We start from the raw sequence: 18429 nt of genomic DNA, 5'->3' as shown, positions 1-18429 counted from the left end.
CTTTTTATTTTGGTAACTTACTACGGTTCTTGAAAATCACAAGCCTGTTGGTAAAAAAGAAAACAAAACCAAAAACCAACAACACAGGAATCTGCATTTTAATTAACCCAGATAGCTTTCGACCAGTAGGAAACCATACTGGGTAGGTTGACATTAATCCACAGCCCACAACTCTTCAAAGCCTGGTAACCGCAGGACACTTCTCTTGGGGTGGTCTTTCATAAGTGTGTGTGTATGTGTGTGTGTGTGTGTGTGTGTGTGTGTGTGCTGTGATCTCAAAGGCAAAGCTTGAGACACAGCTCGTGGCTTCCAGCTCCCCCAGTGCCAGTTTCTGATCCCCACGGTGCATTCTGGGTCATATGCATGTGCTCACTCAGAAAGTGACCACCTCTCTCCCCTATCTTGAATATTCTCCTTGTCCATTGCATCCCAGCCTCACTGGCCTCCTCATTGTCCTCCAAACACACCTCCTTCTCCTCTCTTTTTCTGCCAGGATGTCACCCTCTGAGGAGCCTTCCCTGAGCGCCTTGGATAAAAGGCGTTCCTAGTGTACATCACTCCTCCCTGGTACAAATCACAGTATGAGCACATATCACTGCTTGGTATTTTCTTGTCTAATTTGGCTTTATTATCTTGATCCCCCACTAGCACAGAAGGTCCCGGGATGGGACTCTTGTCTGTCTCACGGACCACTGCATTTCTATCTACTAGAATAGTTCTTGACGCATTTTAGGAACTCCATGACTATTGGTCAAATGAATACATGATGAAATTCAAGCATCAATAGGGGTTTGAAACCCAAACGTACCGACAGCGTCAGAGAGTCCGTAGACCCTTTGGCCGTACGCATCGGTCTTGTCCCAGATGAAGGTGTAGGCCAGGTTGGAAGAGGCCTGGAATGACTTCTGGAAGAGGTGTCCCTCCACGGCCACCATCAGGTGGACCTTGATGAGGTTCAGGGGCACGGTGGACTGGGTCATGGTGATCTTCAGCAGCGACTTGTAGCCTGCGGTCCGGGAGCTCAAGTAGCGGAGCTTCACATTGGAACCGGGGAGCTCAATTTCCTCATGAAGGACCTGAGAACACACGGCACACGCACTGCATCAAATGCCCGCGGCGGGTGGGCTGCTCGCGACCCCGAGGCAGCCCGCCTGCGGCCACCCTCACGGAAGCATCCCGCCCCGTGTGGGGTGCAAGAACCACTTCCCGAGGCTGATGGAAAAAACAAAACCACACCAAAACTTTATCCTACACCATGGAGCGAAGGCGCTGAGGTTATGATTTCTGGATTAATAATTATTCTTGGTCACCATTGTGTTTCTTTTTAAAAGCCACGCGGTTGGCAAAAGATGTAAATAAGAACAGCAGGCTTTATTGCTAGCTGCACGCGAGGAGGCCGCGAGAGGCTGTAATTATATGAACCCGCAACTTCCACTGACAATTGGTATAAAGCAACAGGGAGGCAATAATGTAATATGCCCTCTGTTGCAGCCCCGAGGTAGATCATTAAAGCGCCTCTTATCATGTGTCTCTGTGACTAACAGGAGTGAAAAGCGATTTACAGGTGGGTTACACATCTGTATATTGTTTTTCATTTATTAAAAGCGCTGGTGACGGCCAGAGTCTTGCACGGCTATCTGGAAGCATCTCGAACGTCCAGGAGAGATTCGGTCTTCTCTTCAATGACTACAGATTCTACTGTGTTCCTACTTTTTGCTTCTCCCCTTCCTATTGGTTTCTGGGCCCCCCGGGGAGAGACGGGGTGGCCAGCCAGGTTCGGTCAAGGTGGTATTGAAAGTCCTACCCGGGTTCCCGCCCTTCCTACCTGGGTCTCGGGCACGATGGGGTTGTGCCCAGGGGCAGCACTGAAGAAAGTGGACAGCGGGGAGGAGATGATGATCGGATCTGGCCGGACAAAGCCGCTGAGGTCACAGCTGGGGATGGAGTTCTCCTCGGTCTTCATCACCAGGGTGTCCATGGCGTAAAAGCTGTTCCACGGCAGCCACACCGTGCGCTCCTGGCTCATGAACGGGGCTCGCTCGAAGTGCAGGGTCAAGGAGGCGCCCCCATTGGCGATCAGGTCAAACCTGGAGAGGCGGGAAGTGGGCTCCCTGAGATGGTGAATGCACCCTCAGACGAGGCAGGCGCTCTGAGAGCAGAGGGAGGGGCCGAGCATGCGGGGGAAGAGCCTGGGCTTTGGTGGCCCACGGGCTGGTTGGAACCCAAACTCTTCCACTTACTAATTGCGTGTCTGTGGGCAAGTTACTGACCCTCTCTGAGCCCACGTTTCTTCACCTATGAGCTGGGGATAATTATAGCAACTTCACAGAGTGGCTGAGAGAAGGAGAGATCGTGATGAGTGCAGAGCAGGGGCTAGCGAAACCTGGCCCATCCCCTGTTTGGGTATAAAAAGTCTTATTGGAATACAGCCACGCCCATTCATTACTTATCTGCTGGAGATGTTGTGTGCTACAAGGGTAGAGCGGAGTAGGTGTAACATGGAACGATCTGTCATGTAAAGCCTAAGATATTCGCCACCTGGCCCTTTACAGACAGTGTTTCGCACTCCTGGTGTCAAGCACTTAGCATCGTGCGAGGCTCACACACAGCGGGGCTATAGCGATGCGATGCCAGGACAGAGAGGGGCATTAATGCTTCCTTCTCACCCACCGGGGCTGTTTCTGGGCTTTTGTTTGTTTCAGAGAACCTCAACTTTTTCGAGCTACAATGGAACATATGACATTACATTGATTTTAAGTGTACAACATGATTTGATATTTGTACAGATTGTGAAATAGTCACCGCAATCAGCCTAGTATCACCCCCACACATAGTTACACGTTTGTTTTTTTTTATTTCTTCTGATGAAAACTTCAAAGATCTCTTAGCCACTTTCAAAGCTACAATACAGTATTATTAACGATTACCGTCACCATGCGATACATCCACCCCCGGGGACATTTCTATCTTATACCTGAGTGTGTACCTCTGGACCCCTTCACCTCCTGTTCCCGTTACTGATGCTTTTGCCAGTCATCCTTAAACTACCTTCCCCGTGTGTCCCTCCAGAGCTGGACGGAGGTGCATCGCTAGTAAAGTAAAATAAAGGCTGCTCTTTCCCAATTAACAGATGAGGAGGAGTTCACGGCGAGAAGTCTCAGGTTTAAGCGTCGCTCCTCCACGGGGTCTCACCCTTTGAGGGCAGTTCATTCCCAAATCCCCAGCAGCTCCCGAGAGCCTGTGTCTCAGTCACACTCAGCGAAAACACACGACCCACAGGCTTCACCAATTCCGGTAATACCTTTGGCGTTTTTAAGGAACGAACACGGTGCACGTGAATATTGAGATAAGGAACAGAGCATGCACAGTATAATAATTTATTTATTACAAATTTGTGTATTTACAGGGGTGGGCAAAAGTAGGTTAATGACAAAAAAGAATACAACAATTAATAGATAAATAATAATACAAGAATGAACTCTGTTTCACATACTCACAACTGTACACCTGCTTTTGTCCACCCCTGTATTTATTTGGGGGCATGTACGCTGCTCGGGACAGTTTTGTATGGGACACAGAAGAGAGGCAAGTGTTTTGAAGGGAAGTCATGTCTAGTTGGTGTGACAGAATCAAATCTCCAGTGTCAGCGGCACCCACCTGCCGCTAAACAATGGGGCTCCTCAGAGCACCCCAAACACATCCTGTCCCTCCCATGGCTTTGCGACCTGGACAAGCCACAGAATCACCTATCGGGAGCTTGGAGAGATGACCTGGGAGGTGGATTTGGGCCATAATTAGTCAGGAAGCGGCTGAGGGAGATGGGGCAGCATAAAGTGGGGACAGACAGCAGGACGAGGTCTCAGAAATGCCCTCCTGTTTGTGACAGGACTTTGCAAGGCAAGAGCCCTGGGTTCTAAGAATTTGCAAGGGCCCGAGTAGCTCTGCATGGCACACAGTTCTCAGAAATGTGTGGGTGAGATCCTCAGAGACTTAGCAAATGTTGAGACTGTGGTGTGAATCCGCAGATGTCTTCCTCAGGTTTCACAGGTGGGCAAGTGAGGATAGGGCTGCTGTGGCTGGTAATCTTTGAAACTACCTGTAAGGGTACCTTAGGGCATTACAGAATAAGACCAGACTTTTCACCAGAGACAGGCAAGAAGCATATTTCACGACACGGCTATGATTTCCCAGAGTCTAGTTTTATAGAAAAAGTGTTGCATCCGATTTACAGCAACAGTCTCTTCTTCCATTTGGAATAGAATATAAGTGTGTGTGTGTGTGTGTGTGTGTGTGTGTGTGTGTGTGTGTGTGTGGTTTAGCCCAGGGTGAGTGAGTTTCCCCCTTCCCATAAGTTTCTTTTATTCTTATCTTTTTCTCTGAATTGCAACTCCGTGCCCAATGGATTAGGAAAATGACGGGCTTTCATCTTGGTGGGGGCTGCATGGGTACGTGTTTCTAATCAGAAGATAATAGGGAAAGGTTGGCTCTTTCCCACAGCAGGGTGATGGCTAAATGTATTTAATTAGATTTCTCTGATTACATCCCACCTCCTCAAAACAGGAGCGCGGACAACACAGCTCCGAGAGCCGCAGATGAAAGCAGAAGGGGTTCACCACAGGACGCTGTGCCATGCGGCTCCTTGTCACCTGGCACTGCCTTTGATTTAAAACAGGAATGAGCTTCCAAGAGCTGCTCTCCATTCTTCTCCCCGGAATCCACCCCCAACACACACACACACACACACACACACACACACACACACACACACACACCAGGTAGACAAAAGCGTTTACCTGAGATGGGAAAAGGAGGAGGACTGTTGGCAGCCCTCCATAGCTTGGCTATTCTATTTTGTATTTTTATTTTTGATATCATACCGAAAAGCAAAAAACTATCTCTGGGGGAATCCTCACAGAGCTCTGACCTGGTGGGCCTTCCAGTCCGCAATGGGCAGCGGCATGGTTCCTCTGAGGCTCGGGCAGCCAACAGCACCACTGCCGCTCTGTCTGCTCCCCGAGAAGGGAGAGCCCCACAAGCTACTTACGTGCCATCTTGGCGGGTGATGGTGTAGCCGTATTTTGGGTACTTGACAAAGGACACGTTCACACCAACCAGGGGCGTCCCATCTGTAGTTACGACTTGGCCTCGGATGAGAGAAACCAAGCTGAGAGAAAAAGAAACAGGCCTTTGAGCCAAGAGCCACGCCCTGGAGAACAAGGAGACAGGGGGTCCAGTTCCCTCCCCTTTCTCATCGCCACTGTTCCTCCCACCCCCGTCCTCATCTGGTCCCTCAGGCAAGACCAAGACTCTCAACAATAACTTCTGGCTCACATGACCGCACCTCACAGACAGGGGTGGGCAAGAGGATGCCTCGCTGCCGCTTCACCTGAGGAGCAGGGCTGGCGACACGCTGGGGTGACACGCAGGGCAGCATCTCACCCACTGGGCTGGGCAATGGGGTCCCCGCACACATCTCTCTCCCCTTGGCCTCGCTTCATGATAGACACCGTGTGACGTTGGTGTGGCCCAACCTCAGGCTGCCCCTTGTCACCAGGCTGTGCCTTAGCCGGGCACAGAGTACGCTGCTCGGGCAAGTGCCTCGGCGGCTGCGACTCATTCCTTTTGTCTGGAAGGAAGGCAATGCTCCCTCCTCCTCTGGGCCGGGATGGCAGGGGTGGCGGGGAGCGCATGGAGGGTTATGATGAGGCCGGACATTTACAGACATTGCTTTCTGTTGCCCTTTAAGAGCAGAGTTCCTCACAGTCCATGACCAGCCGAGGAGAGGAGAATATCGGAGCTATATGTTTATCTCCTGGGAGACCTAGCTTGGATTCTGGATTCCATGTGACTATGTATTTCCCATATCAAATCCCTGCTCTCTCGGAGGCAGGGGAGGTGACTGGAATCCCACTCAGCTCCTTTCCACTGTCAGGGGAAGCTCCCCTCTCTCCAGACGACAGTCACCAGAGCTTCCCCCAGAAGGTTCCTGTCTGACCAGCTGCTCCTGGGAAATCCGCAAAGCCACAGAGACACCACGACACTCTATTCCAGTGGTTCTCAACCTTGGCTGCACATTAGAATCACCTGGGAATCTTTTTAAAATCCTGATCTGGGCCACAAGAGTGGGGTAACGAGAGCTCCTCTTTCGCACTGAGCCAGGCAGGTCAGCAGCTGTCCTGCAGGCCTTTAAGCCACTGGGCACTTTGGCAAAGGCAGAGGGTTTTCCAGGTTCCTGGACGCACTCCCAGCTTCTGGACTAGGTAATCAAGCTGACCCGCTCTATGCCAGAATCTTGTCCAAACCGGCTCAATTTTTGGAATGCACTTAATTCTGCAGTCCCAGGAGACCCCGCAGTTGGAGGGATGCGTTCTCCAAGCACCTCTCCTTTTCATTAGCAATACCCCCAACTGTTCAACCCCAACACTTGGGTGATCTCGGGAGGGTTGAGACATTCCACTGACAGCTCTAATTGTCTGCTACTGGCTGCCTAACAAACGAAGCCCATTTTTAGCTGGTTCCAACCACAAAGCTGGAGTCTTTTGAAAGTGGAAAACTAATTTATGCAAATAATTCTTTTGTTCAATTTCTAGTTCCTTATCTTAGCTCCGACTAAGATTTCTTTCAGGTCTTCCCAGGCACGATTTTAAGATCCATGACGTGTGTTGATGACCACAAGGTACAAAGTGCTTGTGATGAGAAAACAAAATTAGGAGTTCCCCCCTCCCTTTTTTACACAACTGGTAGTTCTTTTAAATCATTCTTGTAGCATGAGACTTGGTAGAGCGATAGGAATAGGAGTAGCTGGGTTGCCTCTGATTTCTACCCCCTACTTTTCTAATTCTTCATTGCTCCTGGCTTCCTATCATTTCTAGGCAGTCGATTTGCAGAAAAGCTTGAGCTCAGACATGCTATCCATACATTCCAATTTATGATTATTGATGTGTAACAATTATCACATTATCTAGATAGTGAGATCTGCTCTATAAATTATAGTGGTGGAGTCAAGGCATTTTAGTTATTTTTGTGTGCTATTATCTAGGGGAAATGCTTTCTTAGACGTCTTGGATTAAATTTTTTTTTACTCTAGTTTTGTTCTTTATTATTTGACAATGTACTGCGATTCACATGCTTGGTGAACTTCAACCTATGTCTTGAAGTAACCGTTTGTGTTTCTGAACTACGCATCCATGCCCATTGTGATGGAGCGTGGGTTCACTGGGTGGTGCGCTTCCTCTAAAGCAAGTTTTTTTTTGCCCAGATCTCTGGGGCTGGGTCACCAAAGATTCTGGAGTCCCTGCCTTCTCTCCTGCATCTTGGCTTCAGGAGTCTTCTGCAAGTGGCGACTGACTATTGGTGAGGAAGGTAAGATGAAATTGCAAGGAGCAGGTGAGGAGAGAGTATGAAAAGGAGAATACCAGAAAATGACTAGGTTGAGGGTAGGAATCATGAAATGTTAACCAGAAGCTGATAGAAACAGAGCCTTTGAAAGGGGCATTTGCAGGATAGCAAACTATATGCACACCACACCGGAATGCTTATGGCCCAGTGCAAGGACCAGTCATGGGTCTCTGGCTGTAGGAATTATGTTCATAATTAAAAAGGAAACATCCCCTGCCCCAGAACCAGGATTTAACAAGCAGAGAAAATACATTTTTGGTCAGAGATTTGTGGTTTCTTTTATTTTTCTTAGGGAGGGGTTCTTGTATTAAAATAATATGACTGTGTGTGTTATATTCTACACATATAGCTGGGGGTGGCGGGTGGAGTGGTCAGGGCTGAAATAGAAGAGGGCTGAGATTATTTTTTCCCTTTTCTGTTTTATTGTTAGTGAAACCAGAAAAGAGAGAGGCTCAAGTGGCTGGCCCAAGGTGACCTTGCTTGGAACCCTCATGTTCAAAGAGCTGCCTGGAACTGGGGCTGCATGACTTCCCAGGGAGTTCTCAGGGGCTGTCAGATTAATTAGCTCCACCATTACCCTCACCTCCCATCCCAGCCTCTCCAGGGAGGTGCGGGGTCTGAGTCCTGGCCTGAGGATGCCAAAGTCTAATGGGGTGGGGTGGGCAGCTCCAAGAGAACCCCTTATGAAGTTAGGGGCTCTTGTAAGAAGTAAAGTCTGGTGTTTTCTGGATGGAAGCCACTTAAACAGCATACTTCCTGAGTTGCTCCTGGCACCTCGAAGAACTAAACGAGGATAAAGAGAACTAAGGGAAAGATGGCATGACCCGGGCAACCAGGAGGCCAGGACCACCCTGCTGAAGTTCCTAGTTCCTGGAGGTTTTGTGAAAGAGGACCCAGCCAGTGGTGCTGTTTCTCCGTGGGAGGGAGCTTGGAGATAGGGTGGGACACCCCCAAGAAGGTCCTGATGGCCATCCTCCCATCTGTAGACACAACTGACGTCTGAACCCAGACCTATCAAAAGTGAGCTGAGCTATATGCAGGCAGGGCGTAAGAAGATCCCTGTGTCACCTGTCCTTCTTCTCACCCTCAGAATCAGAAACAGTGCCTAGGCCCAGCCAGTGTGGCTCAGTGGTTGAGCGTCGACCTATGAACCAGGAGGTCATGGTTCGATTCCCAGTCGGGGCACATGCCTGGGTTGTGGGCTCGATCCCCAGTGTGGGGTATGTAGGAGGCAGCCGATCAATGATTCTCTCTCATCATTGATGTTTCTAACTCTGTCTCCCTCTCCCTTCCTCTCTGAAATCAATAAAAATACATTAAAAAACAAAAATAGTGCCTAGAGGAGAGGAGGGGATGGTCAGTGTCTCAAAGCCAACCTTTCCCCTTGCTCTCTTGAACAGGGGTACACTTCTAAATGTCCTAGGGAGAGTGGTGTAGGAGGCCAAGCTGACTATAAAATAAATCCAGAATTTGTTCCTAGAATATTCATAAACCTCAAATGAGCAACTGAGAGCAAAAATAAACTCAAGAGAAACCCCACCAGTTTGGAAGGAGAGTTGCAATGCACTGGCTAACACAATGCCTGGCACACAGCAGGCAATTAGCAGATACAATTGATGAGGTTGACGTGGGGATCAGAGACAATCTACACAAAGTCTCTGGCTCATCACAGGTCCTTAATATATTCTACCAACTGGCATCATCTGGACTCTCAGGTGCCAGAATAAGTTATGCTATCAAGTTAATACTCCACAGAATGAAATATTTCAGCAGTGATCAAACAAAAACCACAATCAGAGGTATTATAAAGGGACACTTCAATAATACCAATAATATCATAAAATAATAGCGATCTGAAAACCAGGCCATCAACAGGTGTCTCCAGCAGGTTCTGACAGCCAAATCCTCTAGAGATCGACCCCCAAAGCAGATAGGGCCTCCTGTGAACGGGACCTTGGGGTAGCTCCCAGGTCCCCTGAGCCCATAGTAAAACCAGGAGCACGTGGTCCTGCTCTCCCAGGGAGGGAAACAGAGACCTCAGCAGCCTGCGAGGACAGAGTGCCTACCTGCTGTTGAAGGGGTTGTCTCCAGGGATGATGTGGGTGCTGTCTTTGCCTGCCAAGAGCTTGATGCGGTCATAGAAGGACTTCACTGCGGGTGAGTCCGTCTGGCCCTGCTGAATGATGTCCAGCGGGTCCCGGGATCCCCGGCAGAGCAGGCTGTTTTGACAGGCTGACTGCAGGCAGCAGTCCGGGTCCAGACAATCCACCAGGCCATCTGGAAAGGCAGAGGCAGAGATGGGTCAGTGCACCTCATGGCACAAAGCCACTCAGAGATGCTAACGCCTTTGTCCCGAGGCCACGGACCCTGCCCAAAGGCCTGACCTGGCAGCTTTCACATGACGATCCCAGTGTAATTCCAGTTTATGTGCAGAGAAAACTTAAAGACTGAACGGAAATAATTGAAATGTTGACAACTGGCTATCCCCAGGTTGTAGATGAGTGTGCTTCTCTTCCTTCATTTTTACTTCCTGGAGTTTCTACTTTTTCTGTTCTAAGCAGGTATGCGTTGAGTGCTTGGGAATAAAAACATACACTTTGCTTTAAAACAGCACAGCACAAAAACTGACCCAAGGCCAGTTCTCAGGGGCCTGCGCGAACGGGTGCACAAGTAACCAAAATGCATGGGATTCCTTACATCTCGCGTTAGGGGAGAAAAGCAGTACCTCCTGCTCCCGCTGGGCCAGGGAGCGTTCTGCTGACCAGGTGGCGCACCGGGTACAGGGAGCTTTACATTTATTACATTTATTTGCCAGGAAAGCTGAACCAATAGCTTTGGCTTGAACACCCCGGAATTAAGCCATGAGTTCACCCAATTGCTTCTGGTGCTACCTTACCGCATACCTGAAGGACTTTGAATATCCTGATCATCTTGCTTAGATTTCCACCCCTCCGTCCCTTTCCTGGGCTGATTTCTATTTGCTCATCTACCATTCAACAAATGTCTGAGTGCCACCCATGTTCTGGAAACAAAACAGGGAACCAAGAACCAAGAATGATGGTGTTTGTCTTTAAGGAGCTGACAGTATAGTGGGGGAAACAGATACGACTCATCCTTTAAGACCCCAGCGAAGTGTGGCCTCCTCCCCCAGGAAGCCTTCCTGATGGTGTCCCTCGCGAGGTTAGGCGTTCCTGTTCTGTGTATCCTTGAATCCGAGGTTCTCAAGAATGGTTCTGCGTCACACTCCTGTGAGAATCGAGGGCCTGCCTCAGCCTCCAGGCACAGGTCCCGGAAGCTGCATTTTAAACACGATTCTCTCATGATTCTAATGCACAATCAATTTTAGAAACAGTTGTTAATGCCAACTTTCTTGTACAAGATTTAATGATCTCTGTATGCCTGTCTTCCTGCCTGAAAACTGAGCTCTTTGAAGGCAAGAACAGTGTCTTACTCATTTCTATATTCATGCCTCATTTAGCCACAGAATTGGGCGCTCAACAAGCGTTTGTTGAATGACTATATGACTGTTTCGCATTCCTCACTTGTTCATTAACACAGAGGGTGGGGATGTTTAGGACAGTGTGTGCTCCTTGGAATTCCCTATTAGAGCGGATTAGCTGGCCTTCCCTTACTCACTTTTCTGGGGATTGATGGAACACAGTGGAGGGGCTTGGAGAATATCTTGCTTGCCCCTCCTGGATTTGATACCAAGGCATATTCAGGCCATAATTAGCATCATAGGAACACGCACGCAAAGCCTGGGCTGTGACTGACAAACATTTGTGCTGGGATGCTGAATCGGAGGCCTGGCTGTGTGCGTTACATTCACTACAGTGCAATTCCTTTGGTTTTACCCTTCTCGTTTGGGCCCCCTAACAAAATTGAAATATGTAATTCCACCAAAGTTCCACTGTAATTTAGCAATTAATGTACGATTATTTTAACGCACTACCTTCTTTTTAGCAAACAAATTAGGAGGTTGCATGCTTTACTCCGCTTTCGATGACTAAAGCTAGCCTCTCATTTTCCACACAGGCAAATGTGGCTCGTGCGTCTCAGAACACAAGTGAGATTTACACAATTTCCTAGAAATGCAGGCACAGGAGGGTGAGAAGGCACACAAAGCTTTACATTCAGGGACTCTCGAAGTTGAGGCTCCGAACACCTCAGCCCGATGTGCCGGCTGAACCCAAAATCTCACACCCACGCCACGTTCAGCAGGGTTTTACCAGCAGCCGTGGGATGGAGCTGAGCCACTGTTTCAGACCTCCTGGCCAGTGGATCCCAGGGCCCTTGGCAGAATAAGGGAAAGAAAAGAAACCATCCTTTCACATCACCCTCCGTGGACCACCTTCCCTAGAAAGAGGGAATCTACCACACAATGCCTCCTTTGGATTAAACAATGTCCCGCTGAGCTATGTTGGCAGCGCTTCATTCCGCAGCTGCACAAACATCTCAGGTGAGAAGAAACCCACTGTTCCTAAGCACTACAGATGTCTTTAAGGCCGCCGGTCGCTTCGCATTAGAAGTTCCATCCATCTCTGGTGGCCTTTTCCTCCGGAAGCAGGGAACGTGCCCCCTCCCGCCCCCAACCCATTTACACACCCACTCCGTACCACCAGCCGGAGACCCTCAGCAGCTCAGCTAATAGTTTTAGACAGTTTTCCTATTAAGCCTTGAATGTGTTCCTCCCCAAGCCCCCTCTTGTCTGCCAGTGGCTCTGGACTTGTGAGCTCTTCAGAAGTGTGGCCCCCAAGTCTCCCCACTATTCTGTTGGTTTGTGTTCTGGGCTTTTTATTCAAGGGCCTGTCTGGCAGGAGATGTCCTACAAACACATTAGCAAGAGCAAATGGCAAATGCTAAAGGGGGGGGGGGGGCGGGAGGAGAGAGAGAGAACCACTCCCCCCATATAACTGATTTCCTCCTATGTATTTACATCCATCTGTTTCAGAGGTGGTGAGTTTGGGGTTCTATCCGTTATTAGGCGTGAGCACACGTGACGCCCGAAATGACCTCATCATGTTGCGTGATTACGGGCTGCCGCCGCTGAACACTTTCAGACGACACCGTGAACTTTAAATTGGCACTCCAATCTCCTGGTGGCCTGTCAGTCATGAGAATCGCGTCTTTATGCCAGCAAGCCCCTCGCGTGGCGTCTGACACGGCAATCTTCAGTAAATTACCCTGTCACTGACAATCGCGCAGTTATCTTGCAAACAATCACGCGGGCAATCAGAGTGTTCTGAATTGCCAGTTCAGGGCCCGAGAGCTGCCAACGTCTCCATTCAACAGGCGCCTGAGAGTGGCACAGCCCTCCTATGACATCGGACGATTTCTTTCTTTCTTTATTCTACCGACTCATGTGCATGTCTGGTTGGCTTCCCCCATGGTGAGGGTGGTGACAGAGGCTTGCGGAGTCCTCCCAAAGGGCCTGGTTCTGACTCAGCAGTCCTGGGAAAGGGACCCAGGCTCTCCTGGCCAGCCCACAGCAGAGTCCTGGGTCTGTGTGACTCACTGACTTCACTCTGTGTGATGCGGCCATGGAGAATTATCTAGGTGCTTTCTGTGAGAACACACAGAAATCACAGCTCTGGCTGCGTGCCCCACGCAGACAGTGTACACTAATTGTAATGGCCGTTTCAGAGAAATATGGGCATGGAGACACTTTCTGGGAACAGTAGAGAGGGCATTCTTTTTATTGCTTTTGCTAAAGAAAACCAGACTCCTCCATGAGTGTTTAGGCATAGGAAGCAGAAATTAGATTCGTGCTAAATTGAACCCTCTCAGTTAGAATTACCAATGTAAAAAGCCAAAAAAAGAAAAAAAAAAAAGAAATCTGCACAGCATCAGAGGGATTTGGGTTTGAAGCTTGTCTCTAGTCCCCTTGGGTGTGTGAGCTTAGAAAGAGGATCAACTTGCTGAACCTTGACTTCTCTACCTTTAAAACAGTTATAAACAACACAACAGCAAAAGAAAACAAACAAAAATGATAACAACAACAAACGAGTAAAAAACACACCCAAAAAACAAAGAACAACAACAACAAACAACCTGAGTTTCATAGTGCATGTATCATAGGGTGATGTGATGGGGAATGAACGAATTTATATGTATATATAATATCAGTCTGGCACATAGTATCTGTTCATAGTAGGTAATACTATAACCAGAAACTTCCTGAAGTTTTCAACTTTCCAGTTTATAAAAACTGGACATGAAAATAAATTAATTTCCCATTATTAGAGTCATTTACTGGTATGTGCTTGGTAGGTTGGATCTTGGCCAGAATGCTGTTTCCAGGTAGTGATCAGTTAATAATGACTGACGGTAACAATCAGTGCTATAGCTTGAACTGGATTTATATCATTGATTTAAATCCTCCTGGCAACCTTATAAAGCAGAATACTGTAACCCATAAACTGCAGACTGTGGGCATCTGGGTTTGAATCCCAGATCAGCTACTACCGATCTGAACTTGGAAACCGTGCCTCAGTTTCCTCATGTACAACATGAAGAAGAAGAAGGAGAGGTGATCAAGTGCTGTTGGGAGGATTAAAGCGGTTATTATGTGCATAGTACATGGAACACTGCGTGTTTTGTGAGGACTCAATAAGTGTATTACCCCCTTTATCACAATACCACCCAACCTACAGAGTTGAAAACTGTGTCAAAGAAGCTGGGTAAGTTATCCAAGTGGCTAAGAAGCAGCTTTGGATAAGAAGTCGGAAAAGGCAACCAATGAGATCATCACGTTTGGTCTTTTTTATCAGGAGGAGGAGATGCTTCCTTCCAAAAAAGAGTCAGAAGACAGGACAGTGGATGCCCATCAAGTGTTTGTGTGGGTGGCCATGAGACTTGATCACTTCTGAAGGCCTGTCTACTCCTACAGCTGGGAAGAATTTGGTTGGTTGAAATGAGCATTTGAAAAGGAATCAACATGAGAAACAGGACGCCTGGGAATTCACTTCCTGCAATGCGGGCTGCAGGGACCACACTATCTACCTGGAAGCTTCGGTGGCTTACCATTGGATTTTGTTCACTTTTCCCTGCCTTTTGTTCCCTTTAGTGTGGTATGCAAATGACTCCCTCTTCAACCTGTGTGAACTCTCTGGCTTTCTTGGGTATTAAAGGCTTCAGGGAAACATCCAAATTTACTTTTCTCAGTTTCATTTTGTTACAGGGTGGCACCAATTGATGCGAACAATTCGCTTCAGATGCCATAGATAGCTCTGCGAGGGTCTGCACACAGGCCCAGGCTGGTCAGCAGTTCAGACTGAAAAATTGAGCCTTGCTATTTCCAGATCACGGTTTCATGAGAGGCACCACCAACCATCAAATCCACCTTCTCTACTCATTGGACCAGGAGGCCATAGAGTGGATTGGTTAAAGTGTGGGCTTTAAAGAGTACATTCTGCTTTATTTATAGCATATTCAAGGCTAGGCAAAATTAATCAATAGTGGTAGAAAGTTAGCAATTATAGCACCTTTATGGGGAGGTATTGGATGGGAAAAAATATAGGGGAACTTTATGGGTGGTAGGAATACTCTTGATCTTTATCTTATTCACCTGACTACATAGGTGAATGTATATATATAAAAATTCATCAAGGTGTGTATTGAAGATTATGCACTTTATGTATTTGCCCATAGACTGACTTTAGGCAAGATATCAAATTCTCTGTGTTCTGTCTTCTTCATTTTCAAAGTGGTCATGATGATGGTGGTGGCGGTGATGATGGTGACGGTGATGATGATGGTGACGGTGGTAATGATGATGATGGTGGTGATGATGATGGTGAGGTGGTGATGATGGTGATGGTGGTGATGATGATGGTGATCCCTCACAGGAGCCCTGGGAGGATTAACTAAAATAATCCACGTAGAACAGTTGTGAGTACCTAGCAACCTACTAAGTGCCTCTGAATCATTTCTATGTCTTTCCTTCTTTTTGAGTCTTTTTTGGGCACCATTTAAGTTTGTTTAGCACACAGAGTGAGGTACTTGCTAAGTTCTCTTGTCCCCAAGAAAAATACAAGGAGTCCAGGTGATGCACCCAGTACATCCTAGGCCTGTGTTTGAGATCAGTTAATGATAGGAGAGTTGGACAATCAATGAAGCATTGGAGAGAAGGAAGGAGGCAAAAAGTTGAAGCAAGAAGGAAGAAAACTATACTGTTTGCTCTTTGTGATGGGAATGAAGGAGGAGTGCTGGTGGCTGGAGGGCCCTCTTTGCTCTGGCCTGGCAAAGGCCAAAGGCTCCTGAATTTTAGCCAGAGACATGAAGGGGCTTTTGGGTGAAAAGAAATATGGCAACTGTGGGATTTGTTCTGCCTTGGGAGTTATTTTGTGTTAAGGTGAGCTTTTGAGAGACCATGCCTAATGTGTGTGGGGCCCATGACAGATAGTCTTTTGCCAGGCATTTCTCTTTATAAACAATTTGATTTGCCCAAATCAGCATATCAGTATCATTTTGACAGTCTGATCTCACATGATCTTGCAAAAGAAATACTCTTCCAGCCAGCAGGAGCAATCTACTAGTCAATCTGCCTTCTGAAATTGAGGTTGGGCATTGGGCCTGGGCATCTGGTCAACCCTACATATATGGGGTTGGGAGTGAGGGATGGTAGAGGGTCAGAGAATACCCTGAAAGGGGACTATGGCAAACGGGGGTCCTACTCTGGGTTGGGGTGCTCCTCCCAGACAGCACCGCTGACCCTGGCCAGTCCCTGGCATTGGAAAAACACTTAGAAAATTTCAAGGAGGGCACTGCAAAGCTCAGGCACACTTGCCCAGGGTAATGCTGGGCTCTTGCCCAGTTAGACAAATAGCAAAAAGAATATGAGTCAGAATGGTCTGGTTTTAGAACCTGTTCTATCATTCTATCACGGTAGCTACGCAACCATGCCAAGTGACTTTCTGTGATGGCTGTTGTTTTCCCAGCTACAGAATGGACTTAACTGCACCTACTTCACCAAAGATCACAGGGATGCTAAAGACGGTGCACGTGACATGAGGTGATGAAGGTACCGCACTGATACAGAGGAAAAGCACAATAAATGGAGGCTACTCTTAATGATACTTCCTGCTCGCCACCAGGGAAGGGCACTGTTCCATTTGCATTTTACCCAATGCTTCCTGACAAGTTGGAAGTGAGGGATAATTGAAAGTATTCTGGCTTGATGTAACTAAGAAGTGAAAGAAATGGGCAAGGCTGACTTGATTTAACTTGGCAACATGAGATTAGTTCTTCATTGCCTCTGTTAGGTCTCCCGCATTGCCAACCTTTTAAAGCAATAGATTGGCTGACAGGGTGCTCATTTGGAAGGTTTCACCTGCCATTAATACTCAGGCTGCCTGATGGACCGTTGTTCCGCAGGCGTCCCCCCACCTCTGCCCACGGAGCAACTGCCATTCTTAAATATTGCAAGAAGTAAAATTGTATTTGTGCTCCCTCTGGATGGCCTGTTGGAAGTGTTCCTCTTGCTTTTTGCCAACTCTTTTTGTCAGTCTCTGAATCCAAGGCCAGAGTTCCTTGCCCCAAAGCATCTTCTGGCTTTTCTGATGACTTAGAAGTGGAAGATCAATCATGTCCCCCCAGAGATCTGGCAAAATGGAGGCCCCGCTGAGAGGTGCTTTGCTGGACTTCCTACTTTTCAGGATGGATGTGGGAAAGAAAGGAAAGGCTGCTTAGGCAAACCCAGGCACTGTCACCCATGGCAGGGGTATGATCCAGGTGAGACCTCTAATATGACTCTGGCTTTATCGTGAAGCTACTGGGGCATCTGGTCGACCCCACATGCATGCATGGGGTTGGGGGGATGGAATGGTAGAAATCTGGTGACAATGAGCTCACAGAGTGTGTCCAGTTTTGTTTTTGAATGTTTTTTTCCCCCCGTCAAAATGCCAAGTAAGTGAACAACAAAACAAAACAAAAACAAACACCGTCAACAGAAACCTTTTAAACCAATGCTTTTCAAATTCTAACTAGCAACTGAAGACTGGGGAACTTATTAAAATTTATAGATTGTAATTCTGTGGTCAGAGCCTGTGTTTCTCACAAGCTCCCAGGTGATGCCGACACTGCTGTTCTGAGCACCGTATTTCTAGAAGCCAGGCATTAACCTGCTGCTGGTCAAGGCATGCTTCCTGACATAGGGGTGTTAAAATGCTGATTCCTGCTGTCACCCTGCCTACTGAATTCCTCAGAGTGGAAACTGGGGATCTGCATTTTCAAGAAGATGCCATGATGATTCTTTTGCTCACTAAAGCTCAAGACCTTCTGCTCTGAATTCTTTAAAACACCCTTCAAATATCCAGAGTGGTACCTCTGCCCTGAGGGCGACAGCGGCTCCCCAAACAATGTCTCTAACAGGGTTTCCCTGAAAGCTAGGAAGACCTGTGGTCAAATACAATTTGTAAGATGTTGGTGAGACCAAGCTAAGCTGGTTTCCTTACAGCAGACCTTCTCAGAGCCTTGATGTGTGCGTATGCATTATGAATCTAATGTCGGGATGCAGCACTTCCTGATCACGGACCCCTTTTGGCTCAGAGCATCCATAGTCCAGTGCCATACGGGTTGGGAAGTACTTCATGAGAACATAGGGCTCTAGATTTGGGGACTCTATCTCTGAAAGGACCAGCTAAACCTTTATCTTCTCTATAATCACAAGTAGCAGCCCCGGGCTTGAGTGACCTTTCCATAAAATGCTGGCTTGTGGGTGACCGGGCCCAGCATAAACCACACCACTAGCACCTCAGCTCCGAGACCTTGTCCGTGGGCTCCCAGTGCTTCCCGAAGCCAGCGCCCTTCAGCAGAGGGACCCTGTTTGAGGGGACAGCATCCTGGGGTCAGTGGGACGATGAAGCATCAGTGGCAGCCACGTCTAATGAGAGCTAACGGTTGGCACTTGTGAAAGCTTCCTAGGTGCCAGGCACCATGCTGAGCGCTTTACATGCGTCTCCTCATTAAATCCCCGGCAGAATCCCGGCATCATTAGCACCTTCGGTTACAGATGAGAAACAGGATGTGTAG

General features: G+C 48.0%; 1 protein-coding gene across 3 annotated transcripts in view; it reads right to left on the bottom strand.

Moving 5' to 3' along the window:
* Positions 1 to 18429, bottom strand: part of TENM2 (teneurin transmembrane protein 2) — a gene marked incomplete at its 5' end in the record, with an annotated part of 1189887 nt that overhangs the window by 64386 nt on the left and 1107072 nt on the right. For all 3 annotated transcript variants that reach the window (XM_081092171.1, XM_081092173.1, XM_081092172.1), the window contains 4 exons: positions 809 to 1076; positions 1826 to 2087; positions 5045 to 5164; positions 9465 to 9675. In XM_081092171.1, coding sequence (XP_080948297.1) covers positions 809 to 1076; positions 1826 to 2087; positions 5045 to 5164; positions 9465 to 9675 — 861 coding nt within the window. The remainder of the gene's footprint in view (positions 1 to 808; positions 1077 to 1825; positions 2088 to 5044; positions 5165 to 9464; positions 9676 to 18429) is intronic.

The sequence above is a fragment of the Myotis nattereri genome (genome assembly GCF_964212035.1).
Source record: "Myotis nattereri genome assembly, chromosome: 5".
In the NCBI taxonomy this organism is placed as follows: Eukaryota; Metazoa; Chordata; class Mammalia; order Chiroptera; family Vespertilionidae; genus Myotis; species Myotis nattereri.
Note: the sequence above shows the minus strand (reverse complement) of the source record. Positions and strands in the feature narration are given on the sequence as shown.